Source organism: Tinamus guttatus, unplaced genomic scaffold (assembly GCF_059628265.1).
Source record: "Tinamus guttatus ecotype Peru unplaced genomic scaffold, ASM5962826v1 Tinamus_guttatus_pri_ptg000649l, whole genome shotgun sequence".
Classification (NCBI taxonomy): domain Eukaryota; kingdom Metazoa; phylum Chordata; class Aves; order Tinamiformes; family Tinamidae; genus Tinamus; species Tinamus guttatus.
In genome coordinates this window covers 3,401,153-3,417,099 of record NW_028289183.1, presented here as the reverse complement: position 1 = coordinate 3,417,099, position 15,947 = coordinate 3,401,153, and the positions used below count along the sequence as shown (strand labels likewise).

At 61.4% G+C, this 15,947-nt stretch overlaps 3 protein-coding genes across 3 annotated transcripts; 1 reads left to right on the top strand and 2 right to left on the bottom strand.

Annotated features, from left to right (window-relative positions):
• Positions 1–3,248: 3,248 nt before the first annotated feature.
• Positions 3,249–10,294, bottom strand: ARHGDIA (Rho GDP dissociation inhibitor alpha). Its single transcript, XM_088535804.1, has 6 exons — positions 10,195–10,294; positions 4,975–5,184; positions 4,511–4,594; positions 3,950–4,026; positions 3,705–3,768; positions 3,249–3,545 (listed from the first exon to the last, which is right to left on the bottom strand). The coding sequence occupies exons 2-6, from the start codon at positions 5,162–5,164 to the stop codon at positions 3,346–3,348; spliced, it is 615 nt and encodes a 204-aa protein (XP_088391930.1). The 5' UTR covers positions 5,165–5,184; positions 10,195–10,294; the 3' UTR covers positions 3,249–3,345.
• Positions 10,295–10,482: 188 nt separating this feature from the next.
• ALYREF (Aly/REF export factor) lies at positions 10,483–15,132 on the bottom strand. The gene is made up of 6 exons (XM_088535848.1): positions 14,857–15,132; positions 14,457–14,588; positions 12,097–12,244; positions 11,943–12,006; positions 11,591–11,771; positions 10,483–10,770 (listed from the first exon to the last, which is right to left on the bottom strand). The coding sequence occupies exons 1-6, from the start codon at positions 15,082–15,084 to the stop codon at positions 10,756–10,758; spliced, it is 768 nt and encodes a 255-aa protein (XP_088391974.1). The 5' UTR covers positions 15,085–15,132; the 3' UTR covers positions 10,483–10,755.
• A 96-nt stretch (positions 15,133–15,228) lies between these two features.
• Positions 15,229–15,580, top strand: ANAPC11 (anaphase promoting complex subunit 11). The gene is made up of 2 exons (XM_088535850.1): positions 15,229–15,360; positions 15,430–15,580. Exons 1-2 carry the CDS (start codon positions 15,252–15,254, stop codon positions 15,573–15,575), a joined length of 255 nt encoding a protein of 84 aa, XP_088391976.1. The 5' UTR covers positions 15,229–15,251; the 3' UTR covers positions 15,576–15,580.
• The last annotated feature ends 367 nt before the right edge of the window (positions 15,581–15,947 follow it).

The window sequence follows — 15,947 nt, the reverse complement described above, 5'->3', positions numbered from 1 at the left end:
GGGCGGCCCCCGCGGGGCGGCGCTGCGCATGCGCGGCGCCCGCGCGGCAGCCCTGCGTGGTGCGTTCTGACTGGCCCGCGTCGGCCGCCCCGAGCGCGACCCGGAAGGGAAGGGAGGCGCCTTCCGGCGGCACGTCCCGCTGGAGGGAGCGCCCCGGGCACGTGACCGCGGACACGTCGCGGCGGGGCCAAGGTCGGGGGCGAAGGGCGGCCCCGCCCCGACACCGGGGGGGCCGCGGCGCCCCGGGGCGCTGCAGCCCACGAGGCCTCGGCCCGCGTTCGCTGCCCGGGGGGGGCCGCCGCTTCCCGCCGCGGCTGCGGCCTGGGCAGAGGCCTCGGGAGCCGGTGCGCGGCCCTGCCCGAAGCCCTCGTCACAGCCGGCAGAGGCAGCTCCAGCCCGTGCGCAGGGAGCGGCCCTTCCGCTGGCAGCCGCTCCGGGAGCTCCAGGCTGCGCTTCCCACCCGGCTCCTGCCGCGCACCGGGGCCCGTCCGCAGCGGCCCCGGTGTGCGGGGGGTGTGTTGCCGTGGCAGCCCGGGCAGGGAGGCTGTGCTGGTGCCTCCCCGCTGCTGAACGCAGCCTCCTTCAGCCTGCTGAGGCCTGGGAGCCGCTCAGGAGCACTGCAGCCTCCTGGCTGCCTTGAGATCAGCATTGCCTCAACTTCCTTCATAAACTGAAGCAGAAAGAGATGGTGAACAGGGAAAGAACCGTCCTGTGTCACACCGAGTAACCCCCCATTCAGGTGCCACAAGCAGAACCTAGAGAAGAGCTAAGAGCAGGTCAAAGTTGTACTCCATGCCCCTCCCAGGCATTGCACCTTGTCACTGCCACCATCACAGGAATGATCTAACAGAAATACCAACGTCCAGAATTTGGAAACACTTGCCAAAGAGTTGAGCGTTGCATCAGACAGGATCTAACCCCGACGCGAGCTGCCCGCAGAGCGACTGTTAGGGGCCAGAACAAGGCGGGCTTTTGTTCCTTTTATCAGCACTTGGGGCTCGCCACTAACTGACAAGACCGAGGGCAATTCCTGCTCGGTCTCTGCTCTCGCACCCTTTCACATCCCTGCACCCCAGGAGGGACACGGGGACTTAACCAGCACAGTTCAGAACAGGGAGCACAACCCAAGCAGCAACGCGCCCCCGAGGAGGGGGTTAAACGGGACCGATGACCCTTCTCCAACTGCTCTCCTGCGTGGGGAGGCAGCTCCCACCCTGCTAAGGAGGCCTCCCTCTCGCCTTGCGCGTTCTCGTGGTTTCTGCGGGTCGCAGCGTTTCCTTCAGCTGCGGCACCGGCGAGCGCAGCTCTCCCAGCCCCGAGCAGCAGAGCGGTGCTCTCCGCGCCCCGGCCCCCTCTCGGCCCGGGCTCACGGGGCCTTTGCAGAGCAGTCGCCGCTGCAGATGTGTTAGGCAGGAGGCGGCTTTAGCCCTCTCCTCTCTACAGCTTCTCCAACCCCACAGATTCTGTTAAGAGTTTTCCACAGCTACAGTTAAGTTTCTTATCCTTAGAACAAATGTGCCGCACGTTCTGTAAACATCCGCGGGCTCTTATCGCACATCACCTCTCCTAAATTCCATTCTGCCTCCTGTTGCCTTCTTTTGTTGTTCCCAACCACAGAGTAATCGCAGTTAGTGCAGAGGAGGCACCCTAAAGGTGCTCAGAAGCGATCTGCTCTGAGGCAGCACCTCGCCCCCAACTTCCTTCTCTCAGAGACTCATCATTTCTCTCCTTGCTGCCCTCCTGGCCCTCGCACACCACTGCCTTTTGCAGAGCAGCGTGAACAGCGTCAGCAGCTCCTCACACAAGCCCTTGGGAGCAGCAATGGGCGCTGCAGCTGTGGCCTCGCGTCCTTCTCCCACCGGCCAAGGCCTCCCCAGTCCCTTTCTACAGGCTCCCGGTGCTCTCCTCACCCCGGTGCTCGCGCAGATCGGCTGCTGCACGGGCGCGCTGGCATCTCCTGCTGAGGACGGAATGGAGAGCAGACAGTCAGTTCAAAGTTTTTATTTAACTGTCATAAAAGGAGAAGCAGACGATGATTCCAAACCTGTTAACCCGGGTCTAGGATTTACAGACAATATGCACCAAATCAAATTAACAAAAAAATCTCTCTAGGGGCAGGGCAAGGAAGAGTTAGAGGCAGAGACGTAGCTATGAGAAAACCACATGTACTTGGTCCCAGTTCTAGTACAACCTCAGTGTGGGAGGATCCGAATAAGGGGCAGCGGTGCTGGAACGTGCCTGCCCCGTGGCCGGGGCTGCCGCGTCCGTGCGGCCGCGGGAGCAGGCTGCAGTGCTGCGAGGCTCTGCTCTGGGCACGGGGAGGAGTCGTCTAGTGTCAAGGCAATAAATACTGACAGGCCAGGCACCGATGTCGAAGGCAGAACGGATACGTAAGGCATTAGCCGCTCTTGGTGTTCGTCCGCGGCACCAGCACGGCGGCGCCAACGGCGCAGCCACCGCCCGGGTGCTTCAGTGCTCTGCGGTGGCAGCAGCGCCGGCGCCTCCCGCGGCGCCCTGCCCCGCTCCAGCCTGCGGCCGCGGGGCTGCCCGGGGAGCTCAGAGCTCTGCGTGGACGGGCCGGGCCGCGGGCACCCCCAGGATGGCACCGCACCCTCCCTTGGAGATGTCCAGCCTCGGAGAAGAGGGGACCAGCAGCGAAGCGGGAGCTGTGAACCATTCCTAACAACCCGTGAGGGACGGCCGCGTGCCAGGCCAATAGATACAGGGTGGGCGAGGGGCGGTTAAAAAGTGTAACAAGGGCAGGGCCCCCTCCCTAGAGGGCACGTGTTACACATTAAGGCATCATGGTTACAGGGAACATCCACGAATGAAGCTGCCAGTGTCCCCAGGACACCGACTGCATGGAAGGGGCAGGCCAGTCATGATTCTAGCCAAAAAGGTTCAGTGGCTGCCTGGCACCAAAGCTCCCCAGCCACCTGGCGTGCCAGCTACCCTGAGCTGTGCACAGGGAGTTAGGAACATCCCCGATCTGCTTCCTACGCGGGGTGGGACAGGGGGGTCTCTCCCCTCGGCACCTCCTGGAGCAGAGGAAGGTGAGAAGCAGCAAAGGGCTGGGCAAGGGAGCGAGCGCTCCCACCTCTGCCCCGGGGCATCTCAGCCCTGCGCCGGCAGCTGGAGGCCGGATGCAGCCAGCCACGTTTGGCCAATTCTGTTCAGTGATTCTCTGGGGAGGGGGCACGTTACAAAACAGCTCTGTGGACAACTTAAAATGGAGAGGGGAGTGAAAGGGAAGAGGGTTCCAATGTCAGCACTTTGGTACAGGGAAGGGTTTCTACGGTAGCCACTGTCTGATTCGCGCTCTCTGGGGATTGGCCTCGGGAAGGGCTAGTCCTTCCAATCCTTCTTAATGGTCAGGTTCCACTCCCAGGACAGGTGGTCCGTCTTATCATCGTCTGTGAATTTGGATTTGATGTTGTAGCTGCCGCGGGCCAGCATGCCCTTCGGAGCCTCTTCCATGGGGGTCAGAAACTCGTACTCTTCCGCTCGGGGGCCGTAGCTCCCAACCATGTATTCAGTCTTGTCAACTAGAAGGAGAAAGAGGTAGGTGGAAACTGCAAGAGCCTCCCCTGCATTTGGGGCAAGACTAAAGCACACGGACGGGCCGTTACTGCCAGCAACCCGTAACAACCCAGCAACCCGTAACAACATGCAGACCCTATGAGAACAAGCCCGTCCCCACTTACTTTTCACTCCTTTTCGGAACGTGTGCTGGATATATTTCAACCCTGACACGATCTCCCTGTTCACCTGTGGGGAGACAAACAAGGGCTGTAGGAACAGAGGGACCCTCACACAGCCCCCCGCCACAAGACACAATTTCCGTCACCCCACCACAGTCTGTGTGCCCAGGCATTCCCTGTGCTGGAACTGCAACAATCAGATGTTCCAAAGTTCATTGGTTCTTCACTTTTCAGACCTGAATTCTTACCTTAAAGGAGATTTTTATCCGGTATTCCACAGCCTCCTTCAGCACAAACGCTTGTTTTTTGTAGCTCTCCAGGTCACCTGGAAGGAAGAAAGAGTCCAGAGTCCAACAGAGGGATTCAGCTTACAAGGGGGCATTACAGCAGGGCCTGCAATGGCAAGGGGTGGGCCTGCCCCTTACTGCCATTTCTCCCATTTATTCTCCTATTTTGCCCAGACTCCCCTTGCTTCCCGAGACAGGCAGAGGATGCTGTGAAAGAACCACCCCATCACACAGCGCCGCCGCGAGCCGGAGCGCAACCCCGGAGCGGCCGCAGGACGCTGGCTCCCCCGCTGGCAGCTTGGGTGGCTACAAAACAGGCCCAGGCACCGCGTGGAGGCAGAAAGGGCTTTACCAAGGCGGGGACACCCAAGTCCTGGAACCCTTTGGTGGCCCGAGCGCCCTCCCTTTGACACAGAAGGAAGCTCGGCTGCCACCCCACAGCGCTCCCGCGGGACCTTCCGAAGACTCCGCATCGCGTCAGCCTCGGCCAGGAGGAAGGGCTGGTGTTCCTGCACAGCTCACCTCTCAGGTCCAGCTCCAGAGGGCCAGGAGCAGTTGTACAGACCAGAGTTAGTTTGGTCACCACCACATTTGGAGCATTAGGATCTAGCAGACAAATAAAAAGTCTGTTAAAAACCCATCCCCAGTGCCAGCCCACACAGTTGCTCACTGTTCCTTCCAGGGCAGCTTTGGAAAAAGCAGGGACCTCAGTGAGGACAACACTCAGCTCAGCAGAGGTCCGGGCTTCCCCTTGTGCTGTGTCCAGCACATAGTCCCCTCCATTCCAGGACAGCTCCCTCCCACCCAAATCCCGTGACATAATTGACAGGGCCAGGGATTGAGCGCTGGAGGAGGACGGGCCAGGGCCTCCGAGCTCCCGGCTGCGCTCGTGCCCATGGGCAGAGCTGGGAAGAGAACAGCTCCCAGCAGGGACAAGGCTGGAGCGGGCAGACAGAGCTGTGGCTCCTGCCAGCCCCGGGGCCCACCTGCGGTCACAGTGACGGCACCGAGCAGCGCCTCCTTGTACTTGCGCAGACTCTCATCATCCTTGTCCAGCTCCTGGATCTCCTGGATGCTCTTCTGGGCAGGCGGCTTATAGTTGACCGAGTGTTCATCCTCCTCGTTCTCAGCTGCAATCTGGGCCAGCTGCTCCGCCGTTGGCTCCTGCTCTGCCATCTCCACGTGCACAAGTTACACTGAAGCGGGGGAGAGAAGCAGAACTGCATGGGCCTCCTCCCGGCAGCGCGGCCCCCTGCATGGGCAGGGCCTGCCCAGGGCCTCGTGCCCAGCTCCACAGCTCGCTCTCACTCCTGGAGCCTGCAGGGCCACCTGCCACCAAGGGCCCCTTCCCGCCGCCCGCACAAACTCCAGCAGATCAGGTCACATTCAGCCCATCCAGACCCATGCATGAGGATGGGAAAAATCCAACCTCCACAGTGTGTTCACAAGTTACTGCAGGTTAGTGTCCCAAGGCAGAGAGGAAACACTACCCTTCCAACACCAAAACAGCAGGCTGGAGCTTCCCCTCGTAACAGAGCTGAGCCCAGAATAACCCCGGGTCAGTTCTGCTTCCCTACAACGCACGGGTCCCGCTAAGAATAGGCCAAGCCGCAGCCAGCCCGGCCGTTCACAGCTTGGAAAGCAGGGAGGCCAATCCGCTCCGTGCCGGATGCCTCCAAGGGGACGGATGAGGCACCTGGCTCAGCCGATTCCATGCTCAGATCTTTCCAAAGGTCTGTGTCACACCAGGCCAGTGAAACTCAGCTAGTGGATTAAAAACATTCGTGTCGCTTGGCTCGGCCGCTCAAGTCCCCAGATGCACTCGAACAAGGAAAAAAGCAGCTGCGTATGAAGGGCAGGTGAAAGGTGATGCCAACACCCCATTAAAGACATAGGTTAAAGCCAACAGTATTCCTGAATAACTCTTCACGTTGCCCTGGGCATGCCATCCCAAGGGTCACCCTATGGCAAACACCAACTGCTCCACAGACTTCACAACCTCTCTGGATGACAACAGCTTCTGAGAGGCTTTTTGTACAAGCAACATCCTTCACAAACAATGTTTCTATCATCCCCTGGCATTCCCGTATCCCATCCACTTTTTCCTACCTCAAATTTGCACTGGCATACACAGCTCTAACAGACTGAAAACTGCATTGTCTCTTCTTGCATCTGGCTTCCACATAAAGCAAAACCTACAACATTCACTACACACAACACACGCAATATTCAAACACGAGCTTACAATCTAGATGCACTTCCAAAAATGCAAAAATACATCTAGAAATGGCAATGTGCTAAAGAACAGCTAGGTCCACAACTAAAGCCTGTCACACAAGACACACTAAGCTAAGCACCACCTCTGAACTACCGACACAATAAAGCCCAGCTCAGTTATTCCTCCTGTGTTCCGCGTGCCACCCAGAGGAGGAAGGACAAGGCTCGGGGCTGCCACCAAGCGCACGGTTTGCGCAGCGCACGCTGCGGTGCCGCAAGGCAGGCGACGCAGCTGCTGCAGCCAGGCTGACTCCATCTCCAGCCCGAGTCCAGCAACAGCAGAAGGGTGGAGGGGCCACCCAGGCTGCACTAATATTTTTAGCCTTAAGTTTTGTGAACATTTTGTTAGGGAACTAAACAAAGCAAAGCTTTGCACATCTCCACTGGAGGAGAAGACTACAGCAGACATTCAAATGGAAAAACAAAACCAAAACCTGACGACTATTTCTGCCAAGTTTTTGGGGCTGAGCACTCCTGGGGAGGCGCCGCTTTACGGCTGGACTCGATGATCCTGAAGATCTTTCCCAAGCACGACGGTTCCAGGACCAAGCGCCGCCGTGGGCAGAGCGGCCGCGCGGCTCCCGCTGCAGACGGGAGCACCGGGCGACCGGGACCGCCTGCGAGGGGGCCCTGGTGCCGCCCCCGGACGGCGTCTCCAGGCTCTGCAGGACCCGCCAGGGACACACTCCATGACTGGCCCTCCCAGCCGGCTCAGAGTTCCACCGCCCTCACAGCCAGCTGGTTGATTTTGCTCGGGGGGGATTTCTCAGTGCTGGCTGGGTCTGCATCAGAAAGAAGTGAAGAAGGGAAGGGGCGCAGTGCCCCCCGTTTCCTAAAGGGGCTCTGGCCCCGGGCGGGTGCGAGGGTGCCCGTGCCGGGAGCTCCTCCCGCTTCCCTCCACTGCTAACCCGCATGGAGCGGGACACCGCACTGTGAGCGAATGCCTTCCTGCAAGGACCGGCCAAAACCTCTGCAGGGAGCAGCAAAGAAATGTACATGCAGAGGATCATTTTATCTTGCGTCCTGTGTGCGACAGATGGACAGATTTCGCCCTGGTACGCCCACATCGAACACAGTCACTTGCTTTGGCCTCGTCTCCACAAACTCTGCTGGCCTTGAAGCCTGCCGGGCTGGGAAGCACAGGTTTGCTCGAGCATCCGTTCGAGTGTTCGGCTCCCTCTGCTGTGCCTCCAGGCCCGGCTTCCCTCCAGACCCGGCAGCTTGGGCTCTCTGCACACACCGAGGAACTCGGGGACATTCCTCCTCCAGCACCTGCAGCCTTCTGGAATGAGGGTGATGAGCACTGAGGGCCTCAGAGAACAGGAGTCTCAAGCCACTGAGCGCTCCTGACTCCCAAACTCTCTATTATGACGGAGCCCCTTTAACGGGGATGCAAATAAAGGCAGCTGCAGCGCTTGAATTCACTTCCCAGAGCCGAGCGCACGGCCGAGGAGCCGCCGGTGTCCGCACACCGCGGGGAATCCTCCTCGCTCGGCGCTGTTGGCGCTCCTCAGGCTACAGCTGTCCCTCCCTGCAAGGGCTGCCCTGTCCCGGCACAGCGACACGCTGTCCCCCACCTCGCGGCGTAACGGACGGGGCGGCACTTCCCTCCCAGCACCCAGACAGCACCGGCTCCGTTGCAGGAACCCTCCTCGCAAACGGATTTTTAGCAACAGCTGTGCCTTAAATGGCGCAGAGAAGACAAACAGAGCCTTGCAGTTCTTTGCTTTGCCTCCAACCTTAATTCTGTGAATAAAAGCTAAGGAAACCTTCGTGACTTGTGGGGACTGGGGTGCTTCTTAGTTAATCTGCACGTGACCTTACAAACCATAGGAGCCCCCCAAGACAGCAGCTAGCGCTTCGAGCTAGACAAAAACCAGCTGGGAAGGTGAGAGATGGCGCAGCCAGCCGTGCCGGCCAGGAAAGGGCGCCGCTCTCACGGAGGGCTGCAAAAACATCACTCCAGCCCTTCCACGCAGCTTTCCCAAGCGCAGCAGCCAGGAGCGCGAGGCCGGCGCTGCCGCGGAGCCGAGCGCAGCGGAGCCGGCTGGCGCGGCCGGACGCTCCCGCCAGGAGCTCCGCGGCTCCTCCCTGCGTTTCATAACCTCGGGTCACGGCTCCTCGGCTGCTTCTCCAAGCACTGAGCCAGACAGGAAGGAGACTCCCAACAGCACAAAACTTTTCCAAGCTCTGCAGCCTCGCCCCTTCGGGCTCTTCACACAGAGCGTTTTTCTCGGCTCAGAATTAGTAAAGCAGAGCTCCCCGGGTGCATGAAAGCCCGGCAGCAGAGCACCACACAAAACAAAGTCCAGGGAGTCCTGGGGAGAGGGGTGCCACGTCCCTTACCCGCACGGCTCGCCGCAGAGAGGCGAAAACGCCGCTGACGGGACCTGCAACGCCAGGCCCTTCCAAGCACCCGGCTCCATCTTAACGAGCGCCGCTCCGAGGCCCTGCAGCTGGATGTGGCAACCTGTTAACTCAGGAATTCGAAGCTAAGGCGTTGCCCCGGGGTCCCTGGAAAGGAATTCCTCTGCAGCTGCTTCAGAGCCTCGGGAGATAGTCACGTTCCCTGCTCCTGCGCCCTTCCCCACCAGCAGCTCCTCAAACACACCCGACTCGCGGCGTCCAAGACGGTGCCTCCGCGGCAGCCACTGCTCTGCCACACGCAGCCCCTTCCCACCGGCCTGGGCACTGCGCGAGCGCCCAGGGGATGCCCGGCCTGCCCAGGCCTGAAAGCAAGCGACAACGAACAGGCTCCAAGAGAGCCCCAGAGGCTGCTCGGGCCTTCGGAGCCCTCGCGAGCCTGAAGCAGTTCCCACCACAGGATTCTTATTCAGCAGCCTTCGCTGCTCCCTGGAGTCAGCAGTTTTTCCTGGATCCCCTCGTATTCCCACAGAGCAGAAGCAAGGAGGTGGCAGCATGGGGGGGCGTGAGCCCCACCTCCTGCCAGCTGGAAAAACTGCTGGGAATATTTCCCCCAGCCTGGTGTCACACAGGCCACAGCAAACAGCAACTTCTTCATGCCCTGGGGTCAGCATCCCAAGGCGCCAGGGAATCCAAAGCTCGTCAGAGCCCTCCAGAGAAGCCGCCCCTGAGGCCATCGAGCAGCCACCACCACGTGTGGAAGCAGCACCAAGCGGGCCCAGCCTTCCTCCTTCCCCTGTTGTGCCGGGGGGCCCGCAAGTGCGGGGGGAACCGATACAGCCAGGAACCGGTTCTGACAGGTTCGTTTCTCACCAAATCACTTCCCTGATCCAGCTCATTAAACTGCCGCAGAGCTGCGAACACAGGGAGCACAACCCACATAACCCAGCCTGGGCAGCACTTCCGCAGCACACGCGGAGCAGGAGCCGAGGCCGGGCCGGGAGCACCCTGGGCTCGGCGCGGCTCCGAGGCACCTCACCGGTCGGAAAGGGAAATAACGACTCGCTGCCAGGGCCCGGGAGCGCGTCCCACGCTCGGACAGCGGCTCCCGGGGACTCGGCGGCGGGAGGCTCAGGCGGCGCCGCTGCCCCTCGGCTCTGCAGGGGCGTCCCGCGAGCGCTGACCTCGCGGGGCGGAGCCGCCGCCGCCTCCCGGCCGCTCTGCAGCCCGTGCCTCAGGCACGGCCCAAGAGGCGACTCCGGGCACCGCACAAGGGCGGCACCGGCCGCGCTGCAGCGGGGCAGGAACGCGCCGCCTGCGGCCCCCCGTGCGCGCCGGGAGGAAGCGCGGCCCGGCCCGGCCGCCCGGGACGCGGGAGGGCCCCGCGCTGAGCAGGAAGCCGCGGCCGAGGCCCCGGCGCGGCGCTCACCCGCCAGGGCCGCGGGAGCCGCCCCCGCCGCCCCCGCCCTGGCGCGGGGCGCCCCGCAGCGCCCCTGCTCCGCCCCGGCCCCCCGCCGCGGCGCCCCCCCCTCCCCTCCGCCCTGCGGCGCCGCGCCCCGCCCTACCGGCCCCGCCGCTCTCCGCGCCGACACCGCCGCCGGGATCCGCCCCGCCGCGCGCGCCCCCGCACTTCCGGCACACGCCCGTCACTTCCCGTTATAAACCGCCCCGCGCTGGCCCTCGCTTCCGGCCGCGGCCCGGCGCGCTGATTGGGCGCCGCCACAAGCGCGCGATTTCGCGCGGATCATAGAGAGGCGCGCGGGCGGGGCAGAGCGGCGCGCGGACCATAGAGCGGCGCGGCGGGCGGGGCAGAGCGGCGCGCGGGCGCGGCGGCCGCACGGAGCACGCACAGCTCTAGACACGGTTCTATTTTATTACGGCAAAGGTGAAAAAGCCACCTCGGCCCAACAGGCAACCAGTAAAATTTATCCCAAAAATAACTCAGTACAAAACAGGTCTGCTTCAGAATTAAAAAAAACCTTTACATGAGTTTAAAACCTATTCCAAAACATAAAAGTAAAACAAATCCCATCCTTGATATTAGTAGCCACAGTCGCACGCCCCTCCCGCCGGAGAGCATGGAATGAGATGTCTGGAGTCCGCTCCATGCGCCGCCGCTCGCTGCTTTAGCTGGTGTCCATCTGCAAGGCAAGCAGAGCACCGTGAGGAGCCGCGCGCCCCCGGCGCCGCGCGGGACCCCCGCGGGCAGGTCGCGGCACCAGCGACTCCGGCTGCTCAGAGCTGCGGGACGGCGCTTTGAGGTGCTCACGCTGGACCACGGGCTCCCACACGCTCGCTGCTTCCCCGGGGTCTTTTGCTAATATTGCTACTTATACATCGCTAATTCACGGACGCTTCTCAAAGGCAGCACGGGTCCGTACCGATTTTTCTGGCCTCTCCCGCACTGTGCCTCCATTCCGCCCCCTCGCCTACAGAGGGCAGCAAGACTGAGATCACAGCCCACATGCAGCTAAACCCCTCAGCGCTCCAGCAGCCCAGCAACCCTGCTGTGGCACAAAGACTCCGGAGCCGGGGCTGAACGAAGCCTTGTTCATCCAGCTCTCCCCTTTATGGACTTGTATTCCACGAGCATCATGGCTGACCTTTGCTCCGTTGGCATCCAATGTCACTACTTCACATATGGTTTTTATTTTGTTTTTATAATCGCTATCACTTTGTTATGCTGCTGTTGCTCATACACTGCTAATTCAGCTACTAAAGTCCAGCCTCCATTGGTCCCAGACCGGCTGTGAAGCTGGAAAATGGGCTATTCCTCAAGTGTGAGCAAGCAACAGCAGTTGATAAACCCCTTGGAAAGTTAAACACATCATCATTCAGCTTTGGAGAGAGGCTCCTTTAGTGCCGTGCTCCGAGGAGCGACCCCCTTCCCGCAGCCCCGGGCCGTTAGCGTCTCCCGGGGAGGCTCCGCGGGCGCCCCGCTCCGCCGCGGGCAGCACTTACCCTGGCGTTGTAAGCATCCAGCTGTGCATCTAGCTCTTCTGCAGAGAGCTGCTGTTTGGAAGTTCTTCCAGCTCCTCTGCCTCTCCCTCTGCTCCCACCACGACTACCTCGCCTGTTGCCACCTCCACCACCAAATCCTCCTGTACCACCACGGTTTCTGGTCATGCCACCTCTGTTTACACTGTGATTTTTAAAAAGCAACTGTTATAGTGCATTCCGGTTAACACAAACAGCCACTCAGAAGTTTGCAGAATGGAAGATGGATCCATGCTTCCTACACAGAGAGAGGCTACGCAGATCCACTCCCCATGCTGACCGGGCACAGAGCTCGTGTGGCAGTGCAGCATCTCACCTCTGTGCTGGTCTCCTCTGTGTGTCTATCTGTGACGTAACCAGCTGAATGTTCATGGGGCGCCCTGGAAAGAAAAAACACGGTGAGTCCGTGCAGGGGGCACGTGGGGACCTGAGTCCTCCTGCTGTCACGAGGAGCAGCCGAGCAGACTCACCGTCCAAGGGGACTCCGTTGTACTGCTTCATAGCTTTCAGAGCGTCTGCCTTCCTTTCAAAATGCACATCTGCTGTTCCTAGACTGCGGCCAGATCTGTCATAGTGCACTGCCGCCTTCTTCAAGGTCCCAAATTCCGCAAAGAGTTCCTGAGAAATGAGAGAGAGGAGTGAGCACCCCGTAATCCGCGCTGAACGGCCACAACAGCACCGGCTATTCCCTATACACACCTACAGCGTTCAGCAACTACAGCTGCTTTTAAAATATCACTCACAAGTCAAAAGAATCTATGGAAGAGGGGAACACAAGTGCATTAGAAGAACTTTAAAAAGCATCTACACACAGCAAAATCAAATCCAACTTTTCCAGCACTGGCAGGGTGCGCGTACGCCGCCGCCAGAGCAGGCGCAGGGGACCGCGATCTGCTGCTGCTCCCAGGGTTCAGCACAGGGTCTCTGTGCTGAACCTCAATGTGCAGGGCCACTACTTAGAAACAAGCCATTTCAGAGAGGAAGAGGAAGAATGGTCTTTCTTTCTATGAATGCAGTGATTCACGAGGTGATCGTAGTTTCCATGTGCTGGACTTGTTTAAAAAATATATATATCCTTTGCTAGACCACTTGCAATTAAAAGAAATAAACAGTCCATTCATCTTGGAGCTTAAGAATACATCCACAAAATTGAGGTTAGGAGTCCTCTACTGAAGTCTGCTTCTCATCACTCAATGTCTTGAGGAGTAGAAATGAGAAGAGGCAGCAGCGACACTGGTTCTGTTTTGCGGCGCTCCTTCTAGTAAAGCAGCTCAGGAAACTTCGCCACTCCATAAGCTTCTGCTGTGGCCAGTGCCCTGCAAGCTCAGCACCCACCCCACGACTATCAGAAATCACCCACCGCCCTTCACATCATCCACTGCAAAGCCTCAACGTGATTCCAACTGCAAGCTTCTGCCTCGTGCTCGTTTAACCGAGGTGCCGGTCAGGGCAGCTCCGAGCGGGCAGGCGGAACGCGGAGCCGCACACACGAGCGGCTCCTCGGCGGCCTCTTCGGATACATCCCGTCCCTGTGCGGCACGGCCCGGCTCTCCGAGAGCAGCAGCGGGAGCTCAGGGCTTCCTTGGGAGCCAGGTTGGCCTCACGGTCCTTCCCGGCACACACTCCTGCCTGGCCAGCTTGCAGCGTGGCTGTTAGCGACGGGACCGTGCAGAAACAAAGACACCAAGCACCGTGGTTTAGGAAGTGCTACATTACAAGACAGGCAGTAACAAATAGGTGCAAACGAGCTTTGCACCTATTTGCTAAAGCGAGCTTTGCTGCTAAATAAAACACACAGGGAGCCTGAGCAGCACCCACTGTCCAAACCCAAAGCGGCAGTTGCGTGTTGGCTACCGCAACCGCACGAGAAGCAGCCGAATTCAGGCAACGCTACAGACTCGCATCTTATGCCTCAGGGCCTGGCTATGGCAAACACGGAATGTGTTTCAACCAAGGCTGACTTCAAATAGCAAAAGAAGTGGCTTAAAGTGAATTACTCACTAAACGTTAACTAGGTGACCTAGAAAAAACACTCTCAATTCTCCAGGTGTAGCCAGATTAACGCATAGCGTAACTGAAATGAGTGAACAGATGGAAAAGCATTTATTGGCATCAGGACCAACAGGCACCTCGAGGTGCAGCGTCCTGCACTGCACCCAAGCAGCAGATCCCTCTGGTGAGGGGCACCTGCATCTGCACACACTTGTGGTTCTGCAGTTCCCTGTACCTCGGAGCAGCCGCATCCCCATCCCATCAGCTCACCCAAGGACAAATCATAACCTGGCCCACAGCATCTACCAGGTTTTTACCAAAGCAGGGCTGGAACATGCAATAAAGCCCAATATGGTAACTCTAGAAAAAAAACTGATCCACTGTTAAGAAGGTAAACGCAGATATTACAGCAAAGGGGGAATATTCCCCCTCACAAATCGGCCTCCCTGTTTCACTAGCTGATGATCCCATAGAAAAGCATTCACGTTTAAGAGAACAAAGAAGCCACATAAAGAGGTCCCACAGAAACACCGCTCTCCGCCGTGCCCAGGGCCCGGCCGCCGAGCTCACGAGGACGCGGGCAGATTTTAAGCATTTACACATTTCACACCAGGCTCTTGGGTCACAGACAGATTCGGCCAAGAGCGTTTTCAGCCGCTGCTGCAGGCACCGACGGTGCGACGAGCTGCGGCTCAGAGAGCAGCAGCCTCTCGAGCGGGGTTTTCTTCACGCCACGCAAACAACTGCCCAGGAGAAGCGTTTGGGACAGGGAAGGAGAGGAGGCGGCACGGGACAGCGGCGGCTGCGGACGGAGCGCGGGGCAGCGGGAACCGCTCACCTGGATGTCGGCATCCGAGACGCCAAAGTCGAGGTTGGAGACGAGCAGCTTCCCGCCGGTCTCGACGCCGGCGCCCGCCCCGAAGCCGCTGTCGAACAGGTCGTGCTGCCACTTCTCGGGGAGCTGCTTGGGCTGCGGGGAGAGGGGCGCCTCGCTCACCGGGCCGCGCTGCCGCCACGCGCCCGCAAACAAAGGGCCGCCGGGAGCCACCGACCCGCGCCCGCCCCCGCTCGGCCTGGCCCGGCCCGGCCCGGCCGGGAAGTCCCACCCCGGTGCTGCCCGCTCCGCTCTGCCGCCCCCCGGCCCGGCAAGGCCCGGCCCGGCACGGCCCGCCTCTGCCGCTCGCTCCCACCGCGGCCGCCGCCCAGCCCGGCCCAGCCCGGCCCCGGCCGCTCCGTACCCGGCTGTAGGGCGCGGGCCGGTTCCTGCCGCCGCCCCGGGCCATCAGCGGCCGGTTCCGCACGGGGCCGCCGCCCGCCCGCCCGGCGCCCACGGCGCCCCGGCCGGGCCCGCCGCCGCGCGTGGCGCCGCCGCGGCCCCGGCCCCCCCGCCCGCCGCGGCCGGCGCCGCGCTGGCTCCGGTTGAGCTTGATGATGTCGTCCAGGGACATGTCCATCTTGTCGGCCATGATGGCGGCTCCGCTCCGGGGCCTGCGCTTCCGGCCGCGCTGCGCCGACGCCGGAAGCGGAAGGGGCGGGCCTGGCGACCGAGGCGCGGCGGGCGCGCGCGGGGCCCGGCGGGGCGGAGGCGCGGCGGGGGGGCGGGACTTCCGGGGGGGGGGGACACATAGCGGCTATGAGGGTGCGGATCCGCGGCTGGAACGGGGTGGCCTCGTGGCTCTGGGTGGCCAACGATGAGAACTGCGGCATTTGCCGCATGGCCTTCAACGGCTGCTGCCCCGACTGTGAGTGCGCGCCGCGACAGCGCCGTGACGTGACTTGACGTGACGTGACGCGACGCCGTGTCCCCCCAGGCAAGGTGCCCGGCGACGACTGCCCGCTGGTGTGGGGGCAGTGCTCGCACTGCTTCCACATGCACTGCATCCTCAAGTGGCTGCACGCGCAGCAGGTGCAGCAGCACTGCCCCATGTGCCGCCAGGAGTGGAAGTTCCGCGAGTGACCGCGGCGGCGGCAGCGCCGGGAGCGGAGCGGAGCTTCCGTGAGGGACAGCGGCGCCCCCCGCAGCGCCGCACCGGGCTGCGGCGGGAGCGGAGCGCGGGGCAGCCCGGTCCCCGCGTGGCCAGCGCTGCCCGCAGCGCCTGTCCCGGCGCCGGGGCCGCTGCCCTCGCTGCCCGGCAGGGCCCGGGGCTGCCGCTCCCGTCCCCCTGCCGCTCTCCCCGCCGTGTCCCCCGGCTGGGCAGCTCCGAGCCCCGTGCCCACCCGCGTGGCTCCCAATAAAGCCCTTGCCGTGACCCGTGTGTGCTGCTGCTCTGGGGCTGCGGTGCCGCCGGCCCTGCAGCGCGGGGGGGATCCGGGGGGCACAGCCTGGTGC

Bases quoted from the DNA above. Each gene is read 5' to 3' on its own strand.
- ANAPC11 (XM_088535850.1), top strand. From the start codon at position 15,252: ATGAGGGTGCGGATCCGCGGCTGGAACGGGGTGGCCTCGTGGCTCTGG. The intron at 15,361-15,429 runs GTGAGTGCGCGC...GTGTCCCCCCAG, and splicing joins CAACGGCTGCTGCCCCGACT to GCAAGGTGCCCGGCGACGAC.
- ARHGDIA (XM_088535804.1), bottom strand. From the start codon at position 5,164: ATGGCAGAGCAGGAGCCAACGGCGGAGCAGCTGGCCCAGATTGCAGCT. The intron at 4,595-4,974 runs GTGGGCCCCGGG...TTTGTCTGCTAG, and splicing joins TGCCGTCACTGTGACCGCAG to ATCCTAATGCTCCAAATGTG. The intron at 3,769-3,949 runs GTAAGAATTCAG...GTCTCCCCACAG, and splicing joins GGATAAAAATCTCCTTTAAG to GTGAACAGGGAGATCGTGTC.
- ALYREF (XM_088535848.1), bottom strand. From the start codon at position 15,084: ATGGCCGACAAGATGGACATGTCCCTGGACGACATCATCAAGCTCAAC. The intron at 14,589-14,856 runs GTACGGAGCGGC...CTCTCCCCGCAG, and splicing joins GGCCCGCGCCCTACAGCCGG to CCCAAGCAGCTCCCCGAGAA. The intron at 11,772-11,942 runs GTGAGATGCTGC...TAAAAATCACAG, and splicing joins CAGAGGAGACCAGCACAGAG to TGTAAACAGAGGTGGCATGA.